General features: G+C 48.7%; 1 protein-coding gene across 1 annotated transcript; it reads right to left on the bottom strand.

Moving 5' to 3' along the window:
• Positions 1-580: 580 nt before the first annotated feature.
• Positions 581-1,376, bottom strand: LOC134364734 (neuroendocrine secretory protein 55). The gene has a single exon (XM_063080863.1). The coding sequence runs from the start codon at positions 1,374-1,376 to the stop codon at positions 618-620; it is 759 nt and encodes a 252-aa protein (XP_062936933.1). The 3' UTR covers positions 581-617.
• Between the last annotated feature and the right edge of the window lie 21,152 nt (positions 1,377-22,528).

The raw sequence follows: 22,528 nt of genomic DNA, 5'->3' as shown, positions 1-22,528 counted from the left end.
CGCTGAGTCTCTTAAGCACCGCGCGCCTGTGCGACTTCCCTCCGGAGCAGGTAGTCTCTGGAGTTCTCGCCCAATCCGATTCTGATTACTTTTCGCACATTGCAACAGTGTTGCTACAGCGCGGCCGGCCGCTCTCGAATCGCGAAAGTTGGCGTGCGCACCTCCGAACCACGTTTCGGGTGCCTGTGGAGGCCAACTAGTCTTTCTAGCAGGAAAGAAAGTGCATAATACAAGTGACTTACCAGTGCCGTCTGGGCGTGCAGCTCGAAACCTGGGGCGCGCTCGGGATTCAGTCGCGCGTCCGGGGCACCAACTCGGGGACCTCAGGTTGTCTCTAGCGGGGCGCACAGAGCACCCCGCCATCCAACAAACCTTTGGCCACCGGGGCGCCCCTCTGTCCTGAGGAGATTTGGGGGAGCTCTTGCCACCTCCCCCACTCCTCCGGCTCCTGGCCTGGCTAGCTGAGCCCGCTATCTTCCCACCTTGCTCCTAACCTGTTTTTTTCTTCACTTTTCCTTCCTCCCGCCGCTCCCACATCGCCCCCAGGGTCCCCAGTTTAGCGTTGGGCGACTAACCTGAATCCATGAAAACAAGGAGAATCTGGACGGCGTCCTCCATTAGTGACGCCGGATGGGGATGGGTCCCCTCTTGGAAGGGGACTCCGGGGACGGGTCGCGGCGGGTGGGCTTCTTCGGCTTGCAGCGGCGCTGCTTCTTCTTCCCCTCCTTCTTGGGCTCTTCAGACTCTTCGGGGTCCAGCGGATCCTTATCCTCGGGCTTGGGCTCCTCCCCCTCACTGGGGCTCTGGGGCTCCTGAGTGCTGGGCAGCGCGCGACTTGGGGAGGCGTCGGGGCTTTGCAACTTCAGAGCGTGCAGACGCTCGGTGAGAGATTGGGCGTTGAGAGATTGGCCGAAGGTGGGGCGCTTGGGCACCAAGGGGCCGCGCTCGTCTTCTGGCTCGGTCTCGGGCTCAGTGGCGGGGGCGGTCTCAGGCTCAGTCTCGAAGTCGGTCTCGGACTCGATTTCGGACTCGGTTTCGGTCTCGGTCTCGTAGTCAAACTCTTCCTCGTACTCTAGGCACTCCGGGAGGGACAGCTCAAGGTCTGCTTCCTCGTGTTCGTGGTCAGAGTCGGAGTCGGAGGGCTCGGGAAATACCTGGGCGCCGGAGCGGTGGTGGGCGTTAAGGAAGCTCCGGCGCTGCTGGGCAGCCGCGCGCTGCTGGGCGCGGGCGTTGGAGGTGGCAAGGGCGCGGAGGAGCGCGATGGAGCAGGAGAGCCAGAGGAGCGCGGTGGCTGCGCGGCGGCCGATGGGTGGGCACAGGTCGTTGTAATTGTGGCGAGCTCGGCGCCACTGCTGAGACCGGGACCTCCGATCCATCCTCCTAGGCGCACGCCGAGAAGCCGACCCGCCCTCTGGCTCTGCCGAGAGCGGCTCCGATGCGCATTGGCTGCTGGAGCCCAAAAAGGTGCACCTTATGAGGTGAGAAGCTGGGTCCAGAGGCCCCAGCCCCACCTCGGTATGAGGAGAAAAAGGGAATCACCTACCTTCCTTACCACTAAGGAACTTTCTAAAGCTCCGCACCTCTTCTTGCCTCTCTGAGCAAAATAAGGGATGGGAAAGGGGAAAAAAGGTCTGTCCCCCCCCGGAGCTCCTCTCGCTGAGTCTTAGGCTCTGCAGTCTAAGACCCGGGAGAGGTGCCTCTGCTGGTCCTCTCGCCTGGGAGAGGAAAGAGGAGACTGAGGCGAGGAGAGACGGGGCGGTGAGGTTCTGCGAAGTTGCGCGCCCGGACTTCTGCCGGGCATGTGCAGTAGGAAGGGGGGGCCGCCTCTCTGCGGGCTGCGCGGTGGCGCCGAGCCCGTGGCGTAGACCCTAGTGGACCGGCAGGTGGCAGGAGGGAACCTTGTTTGAAAGGATCTGGGCGAAGCATCAGCTGGGGGCCTGGCGGGTACCAACGAGCTAGCAGGCGAGCAAGCCACCAGTTAGAGTACTTGGGCAGCTGGGCGCCCGTGCCCCATGGGTTCCGTACCCCTCTCCGTCTTCTCCAAGATTATGTGTGAGGTGAGCACAGGCCCGAAGCAGCTAACAACCAGCCCACAGAACTGCAAATATTCGGGGAAATCAGAGGCTGTGCATGAGCATTAAGGATCCAGCCCCGGGCACTTTCCAAGGGCTTAATAGTTTGAGGATGGTAACCTCAGGCAGTCATTAATCATGAAACCACCTTTGGCAGATCCGTTGTAGTGACTGTAATTAGAAAAGTTTCCAAAAAATACACTCCTGGTGCAGTCTCAGCTGGCTAATTACCTCGTGGACAAATAAGCACTTTCCTTAAGAAGGGCCCCCACGGTGAGGTAGTGGTTTGCAAGGCTTCAGAACCATGGTGGACCGCCATGAGCTCTGTCTACCTGAGAACTGCATTGGAAGACAGACCCGAACTGAGAGCACTAGTTTAGGGAAGGGTTTCCCGCACTTAGTCGATTCATACACTTCTCTGCCCCTTGGGGCTGTCCAGGGTGGTCAGCTTTCATGGAATCCTCACTGGATGCCCCTCAAAGCTGTTTCTTAGGGTTTTAAAAAGGTAGTTCATTGAACAAATAGTCATTGAGTGCCTACCACATGCCAAGCTCTGTTGTAGGTGCTGAAGGTAGAGTAGTGAACAAAAGAAAAAATCTTGTACTGAGGAAAGGATATATAGGATCAGTCTGCTGTCAATCGGAACATTAAATCATGCAGAAGCCCTCCTTACCCACCAACATTGTTTAATCCAGCACGAATTCTGTTCGAGAAAACGATTGTATCAACCAGAGCACTAGGGCTAGGGGGCGGCCAGACACCGCTAGATCGCATTGTTGAATTCCGAAGGCTGAGGAGTTGGAGTAAATTAGCACTGCTCTTTCTCAGCCCTGGAAAATCAAATGAGCTCCATGGCGTATAGGAGGGATCCCTGCAGTGGGAAGCTCTTGATTTTCATCTGTAACCTGACTGCTTCTTTGGGGGTATGCATGTCTTCAGTCTTGCTCTCCGTGTCAAATATGGAGTGCCCCATTTGCCATAGCAACAAATCCAAAGGTGACACAACTCAGAGCAAAGCCATCTTCCTGGAATCCATGGAAGGGTCAGCAAGGCTGCTTCACTCGGGACACATGTCAGATTCTTTTCTCTTTTTTGAGGCACTGTGGGGAAACTTAAAGAAGAGGCTCTACCTCTTACGCATCCCTAATTTCTCTTTGGAGGTGGTCTGCCAAGCATTTCCTTCCGGTACTCCTTCCTGGTGGCCAAACTTGTCCTCACACCCTCAGCACCATGCCTGCTTGGAAGCTGCCAGATGCAGAGTTAAGACCTTAGTGAGATTCTGGCAACTGCTTTTGATATGCTAAGTTTTTCATTTTTGCATCTTGCTGTGTCTCTCTTGCCTCTTGTGCTCTGTGAGTTAGTTTGTGGCATTAAAACACTGATTGGTCTAATAAAATGGGATTGATTTGGCAAACCCCACAAAAAGACAAACATCTGTATTCTGGTTGTGCCCTACCCTAACACTTTCCAGAGAAACTGAAAGGATTTTATTATCACAAGTGTCTACATAGCTCTAGTCATTGTGTGGATATTATAATAGGACACTGGACAGGGGCCCTTGGAGCTGTGTATATTAAATACTGATTTCTGTCTCTCAGCCTTGACTAACGGGACGTTTCTAAAGGGTCTGCTCACACTGACCCACCTGCTTTCTTTGTTTCGATTAGCACAGTTCCACTGACAGTGTAAGGAACATAGAGACATCGTTTAAGCTGATTTCAGGGCATACTGGTGGAAAAAATCAGGAATATGTGGGTGCTGGTAAATGCCCTTTCAATGAAAACTAATGCCAGCTGTCTGCAACAAGGTGGATTATGATTCTTCAGTGTACGTAAGAAAGTACTTCATTTTTCAGGTGGAGTGCTTTATGCCTGTAATGGAGATGGCAACTCAGAGCTGATTCACTAATATAGATACACTGAAATTGCCAGCGTTATTAAAAAATGTGCATTACATAATACAAAATTTTGGACTATATTCTGCATTAGCAGTGCACTCTCTTTGCAAGATATATTTTAATCAGCAAACTAGTATTTAACAAAACACTCCATTTTCAAGCCTCTGTCATGTATAGTTACAGGTACATTTTGGTGTACATTTGACACAGGCTCTGGGAGGAGCAGGGGGACCTCACTGAAATACGGTTTCATCTCGCACTTAGTGCTGAGGTCGAGCAAATGGATCTGTGCAGAAAATGCTCTTTAAAATGCATTACGTGCATGACTTTAAAAAGTGCTTGCTGCTCAGTGGATTTCAAAAAGGAGCAAGCCAGTGATGAACGACCTCAGTTGTTACCAGGCTAAGGAGCAAGGGGCTCTCTGTCTGCCGGTAAATAAAGTGTGATCATATATTACCTTCGGGGCTCTGCCAGAGGGAGGTTCCTAAACCAGCTGGACAGGAAAGCGCAGTTTCCAGTTCATTACAGAATCATACAATACAGTTTTTATTTGGATGAGTTGTGAAGAATATTGTCTTCAGCTCCTTAAAGGATTGTTATGTTTTAGAGGCTTTAAGATTTATTTTATGTGGCTCCAGAGGGCAAAATTAGAAGCTATTGGGTGGTAGTTACAACAGACATGTTTCAGTTCAGCCCAAGGAAGAATATTCTAACAATTAGGGCTCTGAAATGGAAGGGGCCATCAGAAGTTTGCTCTTTGTCAGAAGCGGAGTTAAATCAAAGGGCAGATGAGCACATATTGGAGATGTTTTCCACAGTACTCATGAGTTGGGTAGAGTTGGATCTTGATGCCCATCAAAGTTCTTTGTAACTCAAATTCTGATTCCATGAAAGGCATCTGGAGCTGTGGGAGCGAGACTTGGGGGCTCTATTGATGGACACAATCTTCCGACTCTGCTTCCATTTTGGAAGCATTTGAAAGTACAAGTGGCTCATAACAGGAAGGAATGTTTGGTGGCAGTTTTAAGACATGGGTGAACAGGTGTGCGTGGATGGACCCAGCAGCCTGTTGTGGAGCTTTCATCACCAGGGCAGAGCCCTGAGGCTCTGCTCCACAACTCACTTGTTGAAGCAAAGAAATTAGTTAAGTCCATCGATTAGTTACGTTGGTCCTCCTTGCCTCCCCTCCTGGAGCTCTTTCGGAAATTACAAATGAAATTGGCTATTTAGCAATCACGAGTTGAGTCACGTCTATGACCAAAACACTATTCTGGGTATTACAGGGAGATTGAAGTAATTGAAGGTGAGCAATTCCTGCCATCCAGCAACATGCGTATCAATATGAAATGCTCCCAAATATTAAAAACAGACTGCCAACAGGTGCAGAATAATAAATTCCACACCAGATAGGTAGACAGGGGAGGGAAGTTGAGAAACAGTGATTAGAATTAGAGGTACAATTCATCTGGTGATTTTCTGAAAGAGATGGGTTTTTACCTGGTCAACTTGAAGATTTTCTTTTGATTTTTAAAAGTCCATTAGAGGATTGCTTCCAATCCACCCGTTCCTTAGTGCAAAACCATGTTCTGGTTGCTCTGGGGGAGACTGAGATGAATCACAAGTTCTCAGGAGGTTTGAAGGCTATTGTCATGGGTCCCATAGACACCAACACATTTTCTAAGATGAGACTCAAGATAAAGGATTGGTTCTGCTCTGTATGGCGAGTGGGTATAATCGCTCTTGAACATATTTTTTGGACAATCATTGGAAAGGACTATTTTGGGAGATGGAGAGCTTTTCAAAGTTTCCTTTGGGTATAAATGAATTAAGGGAGTTTGAAGTGCTCCCCACCTCTCACTGTGGCAATCAGCCAGAAAGGCTCAACCCCACTGAGAATTTGGCATTGGCCCCTCCTGCCTTCTCCCAAAGAGGGACAATACAAAAGCATTTGGCTCATTTCTCTGGGGCACTATTCTGCTATTACTCAGACTGCACTGATATCAATTGGCTCTCACCAGTAAAAATGGTGAAAACCCCCAGCTCCTGATTTTATGATTTTGGGGGAATGCCATCTAGAGTTAAAGCAAACAATAGGGGGAAATAATCATCTTTTTGACATGGCTGGATTCTGTCCAGGCCATTGTTGGGATTACAATACTGTATTTGTGCTGTTCGTTTTTAAAGGGAGATCAGATCAGAAATGAACTGTATTCCTGTGCATGGAGATTGTTCGGAGTTGTCTTCTCAGGAGTGGCCTTTCCTTTCCCTTCACTTTGTGTTCTGTTGAGATTCTCCCACCGATACAGCACTGTCTCCCTCCCTCCGCCATGGGAGGAGTAATTTCCAGACTTCTGGTCCAACCGGAAATGTCTGCAAGTTCCCTCACTCAAGCAAAGCATCAGCTTCAGGGTACAGGTCCTTCTTGGACATGGCACCTCCCTTTCTCTGCTTTGACCCTGGAGCTTAGCTTTTGTGTGGTCCCTGGTTTAGCCGCTGGCCTCTGACCATTTGCCTTGCTTTGTCCTGTGGAAGTCAGGACTGGGTTCTGTATGTCTGTCTACCTCCAACTTACACTTGTCTGGTTCTTTCTCATGGCCAGCTGAGACATCAGTGTCCAAAAATGTCCCCAGCCCAGGTGACTTTGGCCTCACATGTCCTCCTTGGCTCCTGGATTGTCTGTTGTACAGCTCTCCTGGACATCCCACCTTTCCTTCCCCCAGCCACCAGCAGTGACAGAGAGCCTCAAAGTTGTTTTCTCATCTGCTGAGGCTCTGACTCACCTCTGCAGGCTTGGGGGAGGGAGGGAGCGAGCGAGCATCGAGCCCAGAGGGGAGAAACCCTTATTGATGTCATGGTTCAGGCACACACTCATAGAAATCCTTTCAGCTTGAGCTCTTCAAAATATGATTAGACCAATTTTACATGTCTAGTCACTGAGGCTATGGTAGATTGGGACTATTTCTATATGTGCAAAGTGAAGTGGAGAATTGAGGCAATTATCTTCAGGCAAATGAATCTGGGCTCTGTAATCAGTCCATCCTGATAACTGGAGGGAAATCAGCCTCGTTCACTGTAGCATTGCTTTGAGTTAAAGAGGATTCTAAAGTATTTGTTATTTTCGCTTGGCTTTGTTTTTCCAAAAGGCAGTCTGATGAAGATACCGTCCTGCCCCTTGCAGGTGTTGGGGTGTGTGGCTCCTTTAGGTTTCAGAACACTGTCAGGTGTGTGGGGAGTTGATCTGGATCAGTTTATAATCAGGTCAGTTCCATAACAGTGTATTCCAACCTGCCCTCTGCTTCCTTCCGGTGGACACTTGGTTTCCACCTTAGTCTTTTCTTTCTCCTTCTCTCATTGTGGATAAGAATCCTGACATGTTGGGCCAGATGATCTACAGTGACCTCCAATGCTGGGATGATATGGTTCCTACTAGGGCCCACGATTGACATGTATTGTACATGATAAAACGTCATGAAACTAGGAGAATTCAAGGACGGATCTTCTCAAAATTAGGAATGAGAAAGCATGGTAAATTGGTGATTCCAGGCCCTCCCTCCCCCATCCATTGTTTTGGCTAAAAATCACCATAAATTGGAAGTCTTTCCCTTAGTTGGTCTAGAAATTCCCTCAAAACCACCACCGCTCCCTTCCCAGCTCTGCACACGAGGGAGGAAGGAAGAGCAAGAGGAGACCTGCTGGTTTTTGGTGGCAGAGGTCTGATTTGGTGGGTGGCAAGGAAGGACTGCCAACCATATAAAAGGCCCAGTAGGAAGCCCCGTGAAGTCCCAGGCAAAGGAGCTGGGACTGCAGATGCACCCGCAGTGGCCTCTCTTCTCATACATGCTCACATTCCTGATCAGAGAACAATAGGAATTTAATTTAATTAATTGCCAAATTGTGCTTTTGACTATAAGCACTCTGGGAGTCAGATGATGTTGTGGGGCTTGAGATAGACGATATATAGGAATTGGAAAGTTTTTTTGTTTTTGTTTTTTTATACTGTCAAGAAATCTTTATCTTGTTACTTTGAAAATTTCTGATGTTGCTCAGTTAAAAAACAAAAAGAAAAACTTCCTGTCCACAATTGAGATAAGACAATTTTGAAAAACATCTCTCTTTCCTCAGAGTATTGTGGCATTATATGGATTATATATATATATTTTATCGCTAGCAGATTTATCCTGCTCGGTTTGTTAAATTGTGACATCTTTCCCCAGGGTTTTGCTGTGATTGGTTTACAACCTTAATGATCATTGTTTTATACTATATTTTAAGATCTGTTGGGGCAAATGCCCTCTTACTGCATATTACCTCGTAATTCTGTGATAGTTTTGCTCATTTATTTTTCTGTATGAATTTAAGAACCATTTTTACCAAGTTCCTTAATGACCTTGGTGATATTTTGACTGGAATAGCATTCAGTCTATAAATTAAATTGGGAAATGTTGTCATCTTTCCTGCATTTAGTCTCAAGCCAGAAGTATGGTCTCTTTCTTCATTTATTCAAATGTCTATTTCTCCCATTAAAGGTGTGTGTTTTCTTTATATCATTTAAACATATCACACATGGACTTTGAGATGTGACTGTGTATCATAAGTTTTCTAAGTATTTTATACTTTTGCTGCATTCTGAATACCCTCTCTTTTTTCATTATATTTTCAGGCTGTTTATTATGTGTTTATAGGAATGATATTGATTTTTGTACATTATGCTCATATTCTGCTACTTTTAGAATTGGTTGGTTTATGAGGCAACCAGCAGCCTACTCAAGCAAACACTCAGTGGAGGTTTCTGGAGGATTTTGTAGAAGGGTTTCCTTCATGGAGGAAGAGAATTGAGCTAAGTCAGTGGTTCTCAAATTTCTAAATCTAGGAACCTCCAATTCTTGGGCTTTACAGTTTTGATGTTTGGTAAATCTGGGCTTCTTTTATTATTTTTAAGTAATGTTTAGTTCTTTTGGATTCTTCTAGTCATGTCACTTAGTTAGATTGGTGTTTTTATTACTTCTTTCATTTTTTTCTAATTTCTTCATCTGTATTTGTGCCTTGCATGTTCTCTGAAATATGTGAGAAAGAAGAATCTTTAGTACTTTACTAAATTAGAGGATGGAATGAGGGAGCCTTCATTTTGCTTCTGTTTTTAATGGGATTTTTTTTCTAATGTTTTCCCTGACAGTACTGATGTGGGTTTTAAAAGGAAACAAAATGGCCTCCTCTGAGAAAGACTGAACAGGAAGGCTGGAGATACAAGGCCAGAAGCCAGATTTGGGACCAGACAGGCCTAGGTGTAAGTCTTGCCTTCCTCTGCTTCTGACCAGTGACTTTGTCTGGTGGCAGTGATGGTGGTAGTGATGATGGTGGCGATGGTGGTGGTAATGATGGTATCAGCATCATCACCACCATTATCATCACCATCACCAAGAAGCGAGAGGGAGGATTTTGAAGAGCCCAGCTAGATAGAAAGAGCCTAAAATAAAGTTGGAGAGCCAGTCAAATTGGATTTTATCTATATAGATTTCTAGTTTTCTTTTAGCAGCTTCTTGATGGAAAATCTTAGAAGCCATAAGAATGATCTACAAAAACGCACCCTTTATGGGTCATATACTCTGCTAGGCGCCGGGAATATGATGGTGAACTAAATCAGACTTGGTTTGTCTACTCAGTGTGCATGCGGTGGGGGTCTGGAAATAATGACTCATCATGCTAAGGAGGGTCTCATTGCAATCTGAGCTAAGGGCACTAGAAAAGAAACGTGTTCTTTTCAGAGTGCAGCAGAGGAAGCTGCCCTAGATTAGGGCATGTCAGGGAATACTTTCCTGAGAAAGTGATACGTGCACACACTTGAGCTGCGAACTGAAGGATGAGCATGTGGCAGCAGGGGCATGGTGCAGTTCCAAGTAGAGGAGCAGCTGCAGGGTGGTGCATTTCCAAGTAGAGGAATAAGCATGTTCGCGGGCCCTCTGGTGGAAAGGAGATGAGTGCGTTTGGGGAACTAACAGGAGGTCACAGAGCTGGAGGACAGAGAGATGAGTCTGGAGGGTGGGCAGGGGCTACCACGTAGGGACTTGTAATTCCAGCAAGGTGGAATGCAACCTTTATATTGTCTTAAATAGCCTTAAAACAACAGGAAGCCCTTGTCCTAATGGCTGGAAAATGCCGTATTCAAGTTGTTTGTTTCAGATATCTCTCTGGCTATAGGGTGGAATTTAAGGGGAAGCTACGGTTGATGGTAACTAGGTCTAGAGATGTGGTTAGTTCTAGAAATACATAAAACTGCCAGTGACGTGAGTGGATTTGAGAGTTATTTAGGAGGTTGACTAACAAGGCTTGGTGACAACATGGATGTGGAGGGAGGATGGATGGAAGTCAGTACCTTCCACTGAGCTAGAGAAGGGGGGAAAAGGACCAGGTGTGGGGTGAGAGGGGACCATGAGTTCTGCCATGTCGAGTGAGTTGAGTAGAGACCATGAGTTCTGCTTTTGACCTGTTGGTTTGGAAGTGCCACCAGGTCACACATGAGAAGGTATCAAGTAAGCAGAATGATGTTCTAGTCTAGGGCTCAATGGAGAGGCTGTCAAGGAAGCAGAAAAAATCTTGTGCTAAGGAGGGTACAAGAGAGGAACACCCCCAATTGAATATCCAGCCAGAGTCAGTGAGGACAGAAGTCTTCCCAGAGCTAGAAGGGACTGGGGAAATCAAGTCTTAACCCCTTCATTTTACAAGTAAGGAAACAGAGGCTCAGAAAGGGAGGTGGGACCTGCTATTTAGTGACAAAACCAGCTCTTAGACTCTATTTTTCCTAGTCCTAGTTCTGTCCCTGAATTTTTCACTACTCCAAGTGGAGAATCTTCATGTGGAGCTGGAAAGTGAGCCAAGGAAGGGCTCAGATGTCAACCCCCTTGATATCAGATCTATTTTTTGTCAGCAACCAGATGGACACTTCACGGCTTCACATTCTTTTCTTGATCACTTTAGCACTGACATTCCACCAGCTCCTTATTAAAGAAAGAGCAAAGCAAGATCTGGCTAGAAGTGGCCTGGAAGCTAGAAATAGGACTATACCATGCCCTTAATAATCAAGCCTGGCAAAGTCCACACAGCAGCCGGGAAGGACTTGGCCAAGGTTAAAGCTAATATAATTTGGTGACGCTCTCTTTTTCTGCTGGTTATTCAAAAATCCAGCCAACTTCAGAAACACCAATTATTACTTAAAGCTGGCCCCCAAAATATGGGGATTAAGGTATAAGAAAGGAGTTCAGTTTTTCTCAAGACTCTTTCTCCAGATGTCTACTCTGTGAAATCCATGACATAGCAGCAGCTTCTCCCAGCCATGGCTTTTCAAACTTTAATGTTTAATTGTGCATGTAATTATTTGAATTACATGTATTATCCAATAATTTTTAAATACTAAGTAGAGCTAAGGCTAATGGCTGCCTTGATGGCCCTCTCCCAGCCAGTCTCCACGGCCCACCCCTCCATCCCCGGAGGTTACCAACTGCACAAACAGAGTTTCCATGTTTGTCTTTAAAAACACGAACAGTGTCTATGTCACTTTGCTATCTTTTCACTTGACTGTGTACAAGAGTATTTCATAAAGTTTGTGGAAAAATAGAGTTAAAAGATGATACGAATCTGTCCATGAACTTTTTGAAGTGCCCTTGCATCTTGGAGCCCCTTCCCTACTGGTTCACGTGAGATCTGCCTTGTTCTGTGTAACTGTGGCCTTATCACCTGGGGTCTGAATGGAGACAGTAGACAGTTACTTCCCTGCAGATGTGCACGTTGGCTTTCCCTGCTTTGCCCCTGTTAGAATCAGCTCTGCAGATCGTGGCCTGGTGCACATCTCTGCATGCGCACTGCAAGTGTTGCTCTGGGGTCAGTATTGAGCAGTGGAATTGCTTGTCACAGGTCAACACGGAGCTTTGGCTAAATTGCCTTTCAGCGCAGGGCCCGTTGGTCTGTCCCCACCAGCAGTGCACAAGAGTGTGTTCCCCATCCTCTGTTAACACCAGCCCCTCCCTCCTGGCCGAGAAAGCGGTGGTACCGCTAGTGTGCTCAGACCCCCTGAGAGTCAGGAGAGAGGGCTCAGAGCTCTCTTCCAGCTCTGCTTCTGCGACTGGGTGTGAGGCCTGTGACCTTGGCTTCATCATTCTGTCCTCTAGCCTGTCAAGAAAAGAAGTTAAACTTCAGGGAAATATATTTCAGAGACTTGTCACAGAGGGTGAGGGAAAACCTAATCGAAAGATATTAGAAAAGAGAGGCCACGTGTGTCCACTTTCTTCTAGTTCTTCATGAAGACAACTGAGCCTTTTTAGAAATAACATAGTTTACACTGTCATTGATGGTAAGCACTGGAGAATTCTTAACAGTGCTCTGATTGTAAACCACGTGTTTCTCCCCTCGACATTTGATAATTTTAAACTCAAATGGTAGACCTCCTCTTCTAATCCTGGGTCTAGACAGTTTAAAGTAGGAATGGCCACAATTTAAAGAATGCTCTTCAGCCTTTGAAATCAAGGTCTCTGTCCCTTTCAGCCCCCCACCCTTCTCAGTGCAGGCATGGATGAGTCATGGTGTATAACTAGGGTTACCATATAATTTGTCATCCAACTGGGACATTTTTGAGCATGAAATGCAGTGCTAACTGGAAGGGATGCTGGGAGAACAGGGGTAAACGAAGACTCTTCTGGCAAACGAGGCTGTACGGGCACCCTGGCTTTGCCTTTATGGTACTATTAATGCTGTTATTAATAATATAGTTGTAGCAGTGTAATTAAATACATAAGTTAAATAATGAAATTATAAAATATAATTCATGTTAATGTTAACTATAATTTTTAGCACATTTAAAAGAGAATTGACTTCCCTTTTCCCACTATCTTTTTATTTTTATTTTTTTGGCAGCTGGCAGGTGCAGGTATCCAAACCTTTGACTTTGGTGTTATCAATACCAAGTTCTAACCAGCTGAACTAACTGGCCAGCCCTGCCCCACTAGCTTTAAAATAGAGTTCAGTGTGATGAGAGAAAGTTCTCCCATTGAGAGCACTTGTTAGATTGGGTGGACTATCTGCCTGAAAAGCAACGTTTGCTGACTGCAATTCTTCAAAGTTAAGGAAAAGAGCAAGCTCATGAGAAAGGAAATGGGTGCTTTCGCAGAGACCTTTCCTGGGGTTGCTGACCTGGAGACATGAGGTTGGTGACCTCCAGTTGTCAGTGTCTTTATTCAGCAGCAGCAGTGGCACTGGGGACTCTGGGACCCGTGCTCCCCTCTCACCCATGCCAGGCGCTCAGTGCAGCTCTTCACGCAGAGCTGTCAGAACACCCCATAGCTGCTGGCTTTGAACAGAGCAGAGGTCAGTCCAGATTTGGGGCGGCTGGCCGAGGGGTGTGGAGTGGCCATTTGTACGCAAAGACTGTAATCAAAACTGTCTGAGCTCAAAAGTGCTTTAGAAATCAGGAAAAAATGACAAGAGTGAGGCTATGGTGCCTATAGCCTCTGCTCTGCCACTCCTCCTAAGATATCAACAACAACAAAAACAGAAAAACAAACAAACAAAAATCACAGTCTCTTAGAAATATCGAGGTTATTTTTGCTTAGCTTCAGTTATTTTCTAGTCACTTTCCTGATTCCTGCCATGTTCCTGCACTGTGACTGCACTAAGTGGTTTTCTTTAAATCAGTTCACTTTCTTGATGTAAATGAATTTGCTTTTAAAGGAAAAGTATATCACTGCTATAGAAAGATTACCAATATCACTTGGCTTCTGGTTAAGCATTTTCAAGCTACAAACTACACTTGAAGATAAATGCATAGCAAAAAACAGACAGCGTTTGCCCTTGTCCACTCAAGGATCATCTTGAGCACCACCTTGATCTTGTCCACCCTTCCTCTTATCTATGGGAAAGATGTTATGAGGGGTGGTCTTCTTGTGTTGCAACAAAGATTTCCCAGCAAAGGGAACAAATTAGAGTTTGATCCTAGTATCTAGGAAGGCACCTCTTAGCTGAAACTGAAGCCTTTTGAGTTTCAACAGGACTAAATTACTTGGGACATATTTTCTTCCCGTGACATTTGCCTTCTAATAATAAATTGACAGATGTCATTGTCTTGACCTGCCTCTACTATGACATTTGCCGTCACTTCACATGTTTATATTTGCAGATGCAGCCAAGAAAACGGTCTTTATCAGTGAAGGGTTTAACCCGTGCCCTTGCCCTCAGTGGAACTGTGTCACAAACAACACGAGCATGAGCTCAGGCACTTCACTTCTTGCTGGCATGTTTTGAAACTGTGTTCCAGTCAGAAGGTACCTCACAGAACCCACTCACTCACATTTATTCTCACTCTTGGCTTTTCCAGGGATTTGGTGGGGGGGGGTGTCTTTTCTCCCATTGTGCTCTCTGTTCTTAATAGGATGCCAGAAAAGAGCCTGTGCCTAAAAATATATATCCATAAATGTGGTATAATACTCTTTTCATAAAGTTCAAAAGCAAGCAGTACTAAGCTAATATACATGATCAAACTAAAACATTTACAGCGAGTGTATGATACACTCAAGATCTAGATTTGGTTACCTCTGGTGGAGAAGGCTGGCAAGGAATAGGGGAGAGGGATGTTCCAGTAGGTGAAGTTCCTGGCTGTGTTCTTTCTTGGATTGGGCTGTAGGGTCACAGGGGTTCATGATAGTATTTTTAAGTACTAAATTTAAAAAGTATACATGCAGACTGTCTCCCTGGTCAATGGAATGGGACAGTCAAAGCCACTCCAGGGCATTTGGGGAGTGAACCCATCATACTGTGGCGAAAGGAAATTGTTTTCAGGCCAGGCTGTTACTGGCCGGTGTGGGGGATTTGTTTGCTTTCTTCTTTTTTGTACAAATTAGGAAGTGCCTAGAAGAGTCCTTAGCATATACTAGACGTTCAATAAATATTTATTGAATATTTTTTGACACGTATATTTTAAAATTTGTTGTTAATGAAATTTTCAAGCACACCAAGGTAGAGATGATGCCAGTGAGCCCCAGAGCATAGCTGAGGTCACCGTCATCTTCAACTTCTCTGGTTTCCTCTGTCACCCCCACCTTTTCTCCTGGAGTCTTTTAAAGCAAATCCCAGAAATCTTATCGTTTCACCCCAGCATTTCTTGATAATGGAATGAGTTCTCCCATTCTGTATTTGTGTCTTCACAACACCTAACAGCCTACTCTTGCTGGGTCTTTTGGGGTATGCTGAAGCCCCCCTCTCCCCACAAAGAGAGTGTGTCAGGAAAATTCATCCTACTTTCCCCTTCTCTTTCCCAAGAGGGATATCATCATTCCACAGATACGTACTCAGCAGCAACTTTGTGCTGGGTACTTCACTGGACCCTGGGAGTCAGTGGCCTCAGACCTCCATGAAATGCAGGCTGATGGCATGGCTGCAGAGCGGAACCTTGCTCCTTTGTGCCTTGGGAGTTTCCTAAAATTACCACCCATCTTTTGGGCCCCCTTTCAAGGCTTCTGAATTAATCATTGGTGATTTCCCCCATTGCCAAGGCAAAACAAAGACATATTCAATATACAGCACCCAGGCAGATTTCAGCTGTGCTCCTTCTGAAAGAATGCACGTTGGGGACATGCAGAGCCCAAATCAGTGTGATGGCAGTTGTTACCATCCGTGTGGAAAGATTCTGCCCCGGCCAGCTGCTGGGCCTCTTTGCACTATATTAATAGCGGGGCCGTGGGGCCCACTGGTATTGGAAGCCAGGGAGAGGAGGAGGACAGCTGTGGCGGACATCACACCATGCTCTAGGCATGTGCTTCCATGTCGCGGGCACAGATGGCCTGCACCTTGCCCTGCCGCTCAAAAGCCCCCCAAACGCCCGCCTGCCTTTTCCTTGTAGGGGCAAGAATGGGCTCTTGCTGATGATCCATTTGATGCAGGAGCCAAATGTGGATCGGCATGATTGGAATAGAGGTTCAAACAGCTCTGTGCTCTGAGCCAGCTTATGCTTTTACAGAAGCGCAGGCATGTGGGGGCCAAGCGAGGCCGTGGCGTGAAAACAGCTGGGGTGCTGGGTTCTATATGCCAAGGCTGGACAGATATTTTTAAATGTCACAGGCCAAATGGAAGCTCAGTTGGCAGCAGGATAGAGGGGCAGGGGGATTTGGAGGCCACTGTGTTGCTGTGGCTAGATATGGTCAGGAGAGCCGGGTAGGATTAGGGCCTGGGAAGAAGCCCAGCCTGTGGAGTGCCTGTAGAGGTAGCAGGAGGATCATGTGAGTCAGCTGTGGGCGCCAGGGGCGGCGGGCAGGCAAAGGGCAGGTGAGGGCTCGGAGCAGGTGCTGGGGCCAGGGGCAGACGGAACTGCACGAAAACGCCAAGGACAGGGCAAGAGTGGAGAGGTCAGAGCTGAGCCCCCAGCTCAGAGGGGCGGGCAGAGGAAGGAAGCTTGTGTTCAGGTCCCTTTTCTGGCATTACAGAGAAAAGAGTGCCGACCTCAGCAGCCTACTTTCCACCTCGGGGCCTTGGGGCAACCTACTTATCTGCCGAGGCAGTTTCCTTACTTGGGCGAAGGGACTAGGCGAGCATTAAGTAAGACAAGCAGCCGCCTGACACTTAGAAGGGAGTCCCTAAGTGGTTGCCACTATTATTAAGAGTAAAAGTTAATTTGTGAACAACCGCCATTATGGAATAAAGTTGGAAACTACCATCCAGGCCTAATCTCACCAGGAGAAATGGTGTGTTTCAACCACACAGACTTTTAAGTCTGATCTGATGATGATAACTGCCAACACTTAGATAGTAGATTTTACAAAAGTCTTTGGATACTTGGCTCCTCCTGGCCTGGCGGAGCCTCTAGTTTTCTGGGGCCTGCCTTCTGCCTGTCCATAGTCAGCCATAGCCAAGGGGCGGCCGCCCCCTTTCGGTCAGCAACAAACCCGCCACCATGCTTGCCACCACCTGGCCCCGTCTGTCATCTCTGAGCGGGGCCTGGCCTCTGTAGGCATTTGCACTTGCTCTGCCTGCAGTGAAGTGGAGCTATTATTATCTTAGATGGAACAAGGGTCATCAGAATTAGGCAGTGACCCAGCAACTGAGTTGCTATCTGGGTCTTCCTTGACTTTGCTGTGACATTGGTCTGGGAGACCTGGGCTCATGGATGAGCAATGAGTGGCTGGGCCTGGGGAGGGAGAGGAAAGGGGAGAGGCAGAGGGCACTCGCTGGAGCCAGGGCCAGGCCTGTGGAGCCAGCGTGGCTACCCGTTTTCCTCTTTGCGGCCCCTTAGTAACCTGAACAGAAACACAACAGGGTTAGGGCAGTTACCATGGTAACGTAACATCTGTGTGTCTCTAGGCCTTGCTCAGCCTCAGCTGGGTGGGAACTGACTCGGGAAAGCTCTGAGGAGTCCAGGGCAGGTCTGAAATCTGGGCCTTGCTTCTCAACACAAGGGAAGGAGGCGGGGGGCAGTTTCTGCTGGGGCTCTTGGTTGGGCATTAGGCAGCCCCTGAGTTAATCCCTATTCCTATGCGGAATTTCCTCCTTTTCCTTGACAGTTCAGGGTTCTTTCTTGCTTCTCCATGCCTCTGGGAAGAAGCCATGGCAGCTGTGACCATTGCTAGGCTTTAACTGCTTCAGAGCCCACGTGAAGGCTTAGGAGACCCTCATCTTTTGCAGAAGCATGAGTCTTCTCCTGTGGGTTCCAAGGGAGACCCTGGGTTAGCTGTTCACACAGCCTGTCCCGTGCTCAGCCTTCCTGGCATAGAGAAGTCCTTCCTCTTACTGATTTGTTTGTTCATGGTGTCTGCCATGTCCTAGGCACTAGGGGAACACATTAATTCATTTAATCTTCACAGCAACGTTATAGGGAAACTGAGGCACATATAGGACAAATAACTTGTCCAAGGCCACACAGCTGGAAAGTGGGAGAGCCTGGATTTGAGCTCAGGTTGTTGGTCAGTCTCCAGAGCCTGCCTTCCAAATCACTGCCCTCGAATCCTGCTTGAAGACAAGGGGCTTAGGAAAGGCGTTTGAGGTGAGACTTGGGCTGAGCTGGGAGCCCGCCATGTAGCAGGCTGCAGGAAGAGTACACGGGCAGCAGAGGGACAGATGGTGGGAAGGAGCTGGCCGGGAGCTGCAGAGAAGCAGGAAGCCAGCTTGGCTGCAGGAAATGAGTGGGGGCAGGAGTGGGGTGGACAAGGAGGCAGCCGGGGGTAGCTACCAGCAGCTTGGGATTGAGAAGTGTGGAGGATTCTAAGCCCAGGTGAAGCTAGCCGGGCCCATCAGCAGTGACAGTGTGGTTGGGAGCTGAGTGGCTCTTGCTGACGGATGTATTGGAGGACTTGCCTTTGATAGGGGTGATGTGCATTTGGTGGGGTCTGAGCTACCCCACACTGGGTAGTTGGGAGTCTGTTCACTGAAGTGGTTTGGTCTGGGAGAGGCTTTTCCTCTGAGGCATCTTCTTTGAAAATGTAGAGGAGGTCCCTGATACTTCTGGAATCTTCCTCGGCCCTTTGGGGCTCAGCCTGTAGTCAAAACTGGTTCTTTACAGCCTAGAGGACAGACTTGGCCTCAAGGTGAGGCAGCCCTGGAGAGCTGCCTGGGGTGGTGGAAGACAGCAGAGCCACCGAGGAGGGGCCATGTGCGGTCCTGGAGAGACAGCCTGGGACAGAGCACTCAGCCTGGGTGGTGTAGACAAACTCTTGTAGCATCCTCCATCCCACCTGGCACTTCTGAAGGGACCATCAAGTAGGCAGGGCCTCCTGAAGTTTCCCGTTTTTATTTTTGATAGGTGAGGAAATCGAGCCTTGAGAGTGGTCAATGCTTAAGGCCTTGTCTCCAGTCCCATGAAGAAAACATCAGGCCACTGGGCGTCACCAGGTAAGGTGCTGTGGGTGGCTGGTGCTCACCTCACCACTGGGACACCGTGAAAGGGTCTCCTTGACATTTGTGGGGCTCCAGTGGTGGCACAGAGTGCCCAAGTCCCTTACCACTAGATGGCGCAGCTGCAGTAACGATGCTGACGGAGCTATCCCAGCGCCCCTTTCTCAGGAGAATCTCCTGGGTGGGGTTCCTAGGGCCCCTTTGCCCTGGGCACCTCTTGGACCTGATACCCAGTTCCAGCTGTTCTAGCTTGCTCTGAGGTCTCAGCTAGGTCATGTCACCTGTGTGGGTCTGGCTTTGTTGTCCGTAATAAAGGGTGGGGCCAGAGATGGATGGGTGTCCACCAGTTCTGTCATTTCATGATGAGGTAGGTCACAAAGGCAATTGCCTCGTGGCTTCTTTTGTTCCCTACTCCTTGTCCCTGCTCTGCAGGGTCAATGGGAGCACCATAGCTCCATCTCCTTTCTCTAGTCAACCAGAAGAATTTCAGAAAAGCCTTCTCTAAGCTTGTCTTCTTGCACTGTGTCCTTGTCTGGCTGAGGGCCCCAAAGAAGTTGACTCTGGACAGACGATTTGTCTAAGATCATGCATGAAGGCCTTGGGATTGGGACCCCAAACCAATTTCATCAACAATCTGTTCTTCCTCATCAGAAAAGGGGCCACATTTTCAAACTATGACTGCTTCTCTCTTAAATCAACAGCGGACAACAGCCTGAAGATTACCCATGTATATAAATTCCACTGATGGCTCTTTGGCCCTTGGAAGAAAGGTATCAAGTTGAAGAACTTTCTAAGTGTGACCATGGGAGGTCACTCTGTGTGTGTGTGTCTGCTTTCATTTATTGATCTTGTTAACTCTTTGCCCCTATTTTTCTCTTTCTACCCCAAGTTTTTCTGCTTTCGAGTGTCTTCGGGACTCTGGCAGCTGTGCCATCTTTAGATTCTAAGTCTACTGTGTTTGGCCATGGAGCCTCCTTATTGCCGCCCCCCTCTGCCCTCAGCAGGAAAGGTCTGCTAAGCAGAGATCCTTGTTGGGGTAAGGACTGATCTTCCACCTCCATCAGAACCCAACTCTTCTTCAGGGTTTCTCCATCAACTTGTCTGCACATGTCAATTAGAGTCGAGACAGGTCTAATTTTGAATAAAGGCCAAGCAAGGTGGCCTCTTAGCACCTTGTCGGAGCTACTTTGATTCACCACTTGCTTTTGCTTCTTTAGAGAGGGCTTTATTAATTCATGATGATGACCCCATCACCCAAAGCTACCTGAAATGAGAGGATTTACTGTACCAAGTTGCCACCACGCCCTGTCAGGCAATAGTGCGAAACTCCAAACCAGCTGCTGTTAAAATAACAGCATTCATGGAGCAGACACTTTGTAGTCCTGCTTAATAAATGAGCTATTGAATGCAGGTAGCCCTGGCTTGTCCACCCACTCTCTGTTTATTGGCTCCTCTTCCTGGTTAGGTGTGTGGCGTTCCCCCCATGAGGAGAGCCCTGGAGGGTCTGAAATCGCCTGAGCCCTCACCATGGTTCCTTTCTCAGCAAGACTCTAGAGTTCTCCTCAGAGACTCCCTTCTTCATCCCTAGCTGAGTTCATGATTTTCTAACTGTCTTCTTTATGCCCCAGTGACTGTTCTCAGCAGAATGGCTAGAGTCATGCGGACAGTTCCCATCAGCCTAAAATCTCCAAAGTCAGCAGTATGGCCCTGATCTCAGGGGCCCATCAACGTTGGAGGACACGAGAGAGGCCACTCAGGCCTTCAGCAGGCGTATGACCCTTCCCCCAGAGGTTTTCCGTGGCCACGAAGACCTGGTCTGTTGCTTTGTCAGGAGGGAGCTGACATCTCTTTCCCGACTTGCTGCCTTTGCTCAGAACCAGGCAGGGTCTCCGTTGTTGCAGCACTCGTGTTGGGCAGCTGTCCATAGCCCTGTGTCTTGGGCCCCACAAAGGACGATGTCACTAGCACATACCTATAACTCAAATCAAGGTGGCTGACAGAACATCCAGAGAAAAGCCTTCAGATGATGAAATGTCGAGGACAGCTGTCAGTGTGTGCGGCCATGACAGAGCTGTGACAAGTTCTTTTTCATAGTGCCCCAAGCCTGCTGCCAAGGCCCCCAGCACACTTGTGCTCAGAGGTGGTTGCTTCTAGTAGCTAGCACCGCCTTTGAACAGGGCAGGGAAGTAGGGTGGTTGGGAGGGCTGCACAGAGCAGGTGCTGTGGGGCCAGGGTGCTGGCTCAGTGCTCACCTGAGACCTTGTGCAGAGAGGGGCTGTTGGTGTTTGTCTGGGGCAGGGCTGGGAGTGGGAGGAGAGGAGACCCTGAGTCAGGCTTCAGACCTGGGTGCAGCCTGGTGTGGTGGGCGATGAGAAAGGACCCTTGTGCAGGGCCCCCCCTCAATCCTGTTGTGATTGACTCAGAGGGTTGGGTGGAGGCTCTCCTGAAGGGCTCTGAGGAGCACCGCACCCATGGGCTGCCTGTTGGGGGCTGGGGCGGGGCAGTGTGTGCAGGGGGCGGGTCCCTGCAGCACCTCACTCACCCCACTCCCACCCCATTCAGTTCCCACGTGGTGGCGGCCTGGTTGAAGGGCATGGGACGGAGACCTGGCCAAGCCCCTCCTCTGCCAGTCTCCGTGGCTCCCCACCGCTCTCCTGACCTCAGCCTTGAGCACCCACATGACCCGGCCCCCCAATGGCCAGGCCCACTTCCCCCAGGGTCTTCTCATCCTAGTGCCACTGCCTCAGGGAAGCCCTCAGCTGTCCCCTCCTCACTGGGCTGCACAGCTCCCGGGCATCTTGGTCTCTTGCTGGGTGACTTGTTGCCCACCTCTGCTAGATGGCGAGCTGCAGGGGCAAGGCCATGTGGGTTGTTACATTGTCCAGCGTGGTACACAGCAGGTGCCTAATAAATTTGTGTGGAAAGAGTGGCAGACTCTTTCTCTTTCTTCCGTCCTTCATGCTGCCCAGCTCTATGCTTGCTGGAGCCCTAGATGCAACAGGGCATACCTTCTGCCTCCCTGACTGTCCCAGCTCGCTTCCAACCCACTGCTGCTGCTGGGGGGTCGTGCCGAAAACTGACAACCCCTCCTCCAGCCAGACCCCAGTGGTCCCCACGCCTGCTCTTCTAGCGCTCACCACAGCGCCGGATTCCACACTTGTTTTCTTCATGCCTATCTCCCCCACTGTACTAACCCCCAGAAGGGCAGGACTGTCTTTTTCACATGCTTAGAATGATTTGGCATTCAGGTCATTGCTGGGTGGATGGACCATGGGCAGACAGATGAATGAATGGACAGAGAAAAGATTTGGACATGAAAAAGGCAACAGAGGGCTCACAAAAGCCAAGTGGCTTACTGACGAATCATTGCCACCTCACCTAGTGGGAGGCTCTGGCGTGGCCAGCGGGGTTGGGTTTGGAGGTATCCCCAGAGCAGCACCGAGAGCAGTGGCCAGGGTGGAGCAAGTGAATCCTCTGAGACGGAGTCTTGGGAAGCCAGCAAGGCAGTGGACCTTCACTGCCTCACCAGAACACCACACATAGTCAGCAGAGTTCCAGGGGCCCCAGTACCCCTGAAGTCCATTGACGAGCCCTCCTTTGGTCTGTGGCCTCCCCCAGTGAGACAGGGAAGGGGAACCAGGGGGCCCCTGTGGTGCCACTGTGCTGCAGGGGAGGTGGCAGGCCAGGAAAGCCCTGGTTG

The sequence above is a fragment of the Cynocephalus volans genome, chromosome 1 (assembly GCF_027409185.1).
Source record: "Cynocephalus volans isolate mCynVol1 chromosome 1, mCynVol1.pri, whole genome shotgun sequence".
NCBI classification, from domain to species: Eukaryota; Metazoa; Chordata; class Mammalia; order Dermoptera; family Cynocephalidae; genus Cynocephalus; species Cynocephalus volans.
This window is presented reverse-complemented; position numbering and strand designations above follow the sequence as displayed.

Bases quoted from the DNA above. Each gene is read 5' to 3' on its own strand.
- LOC134364734 (XM_063080863.1), bottom strand. From the start codon at position 1,376: ATGGATCGGAGGTCCCGGTCTCAGCAGTGGCGCCGAGCTCGCCACAAT.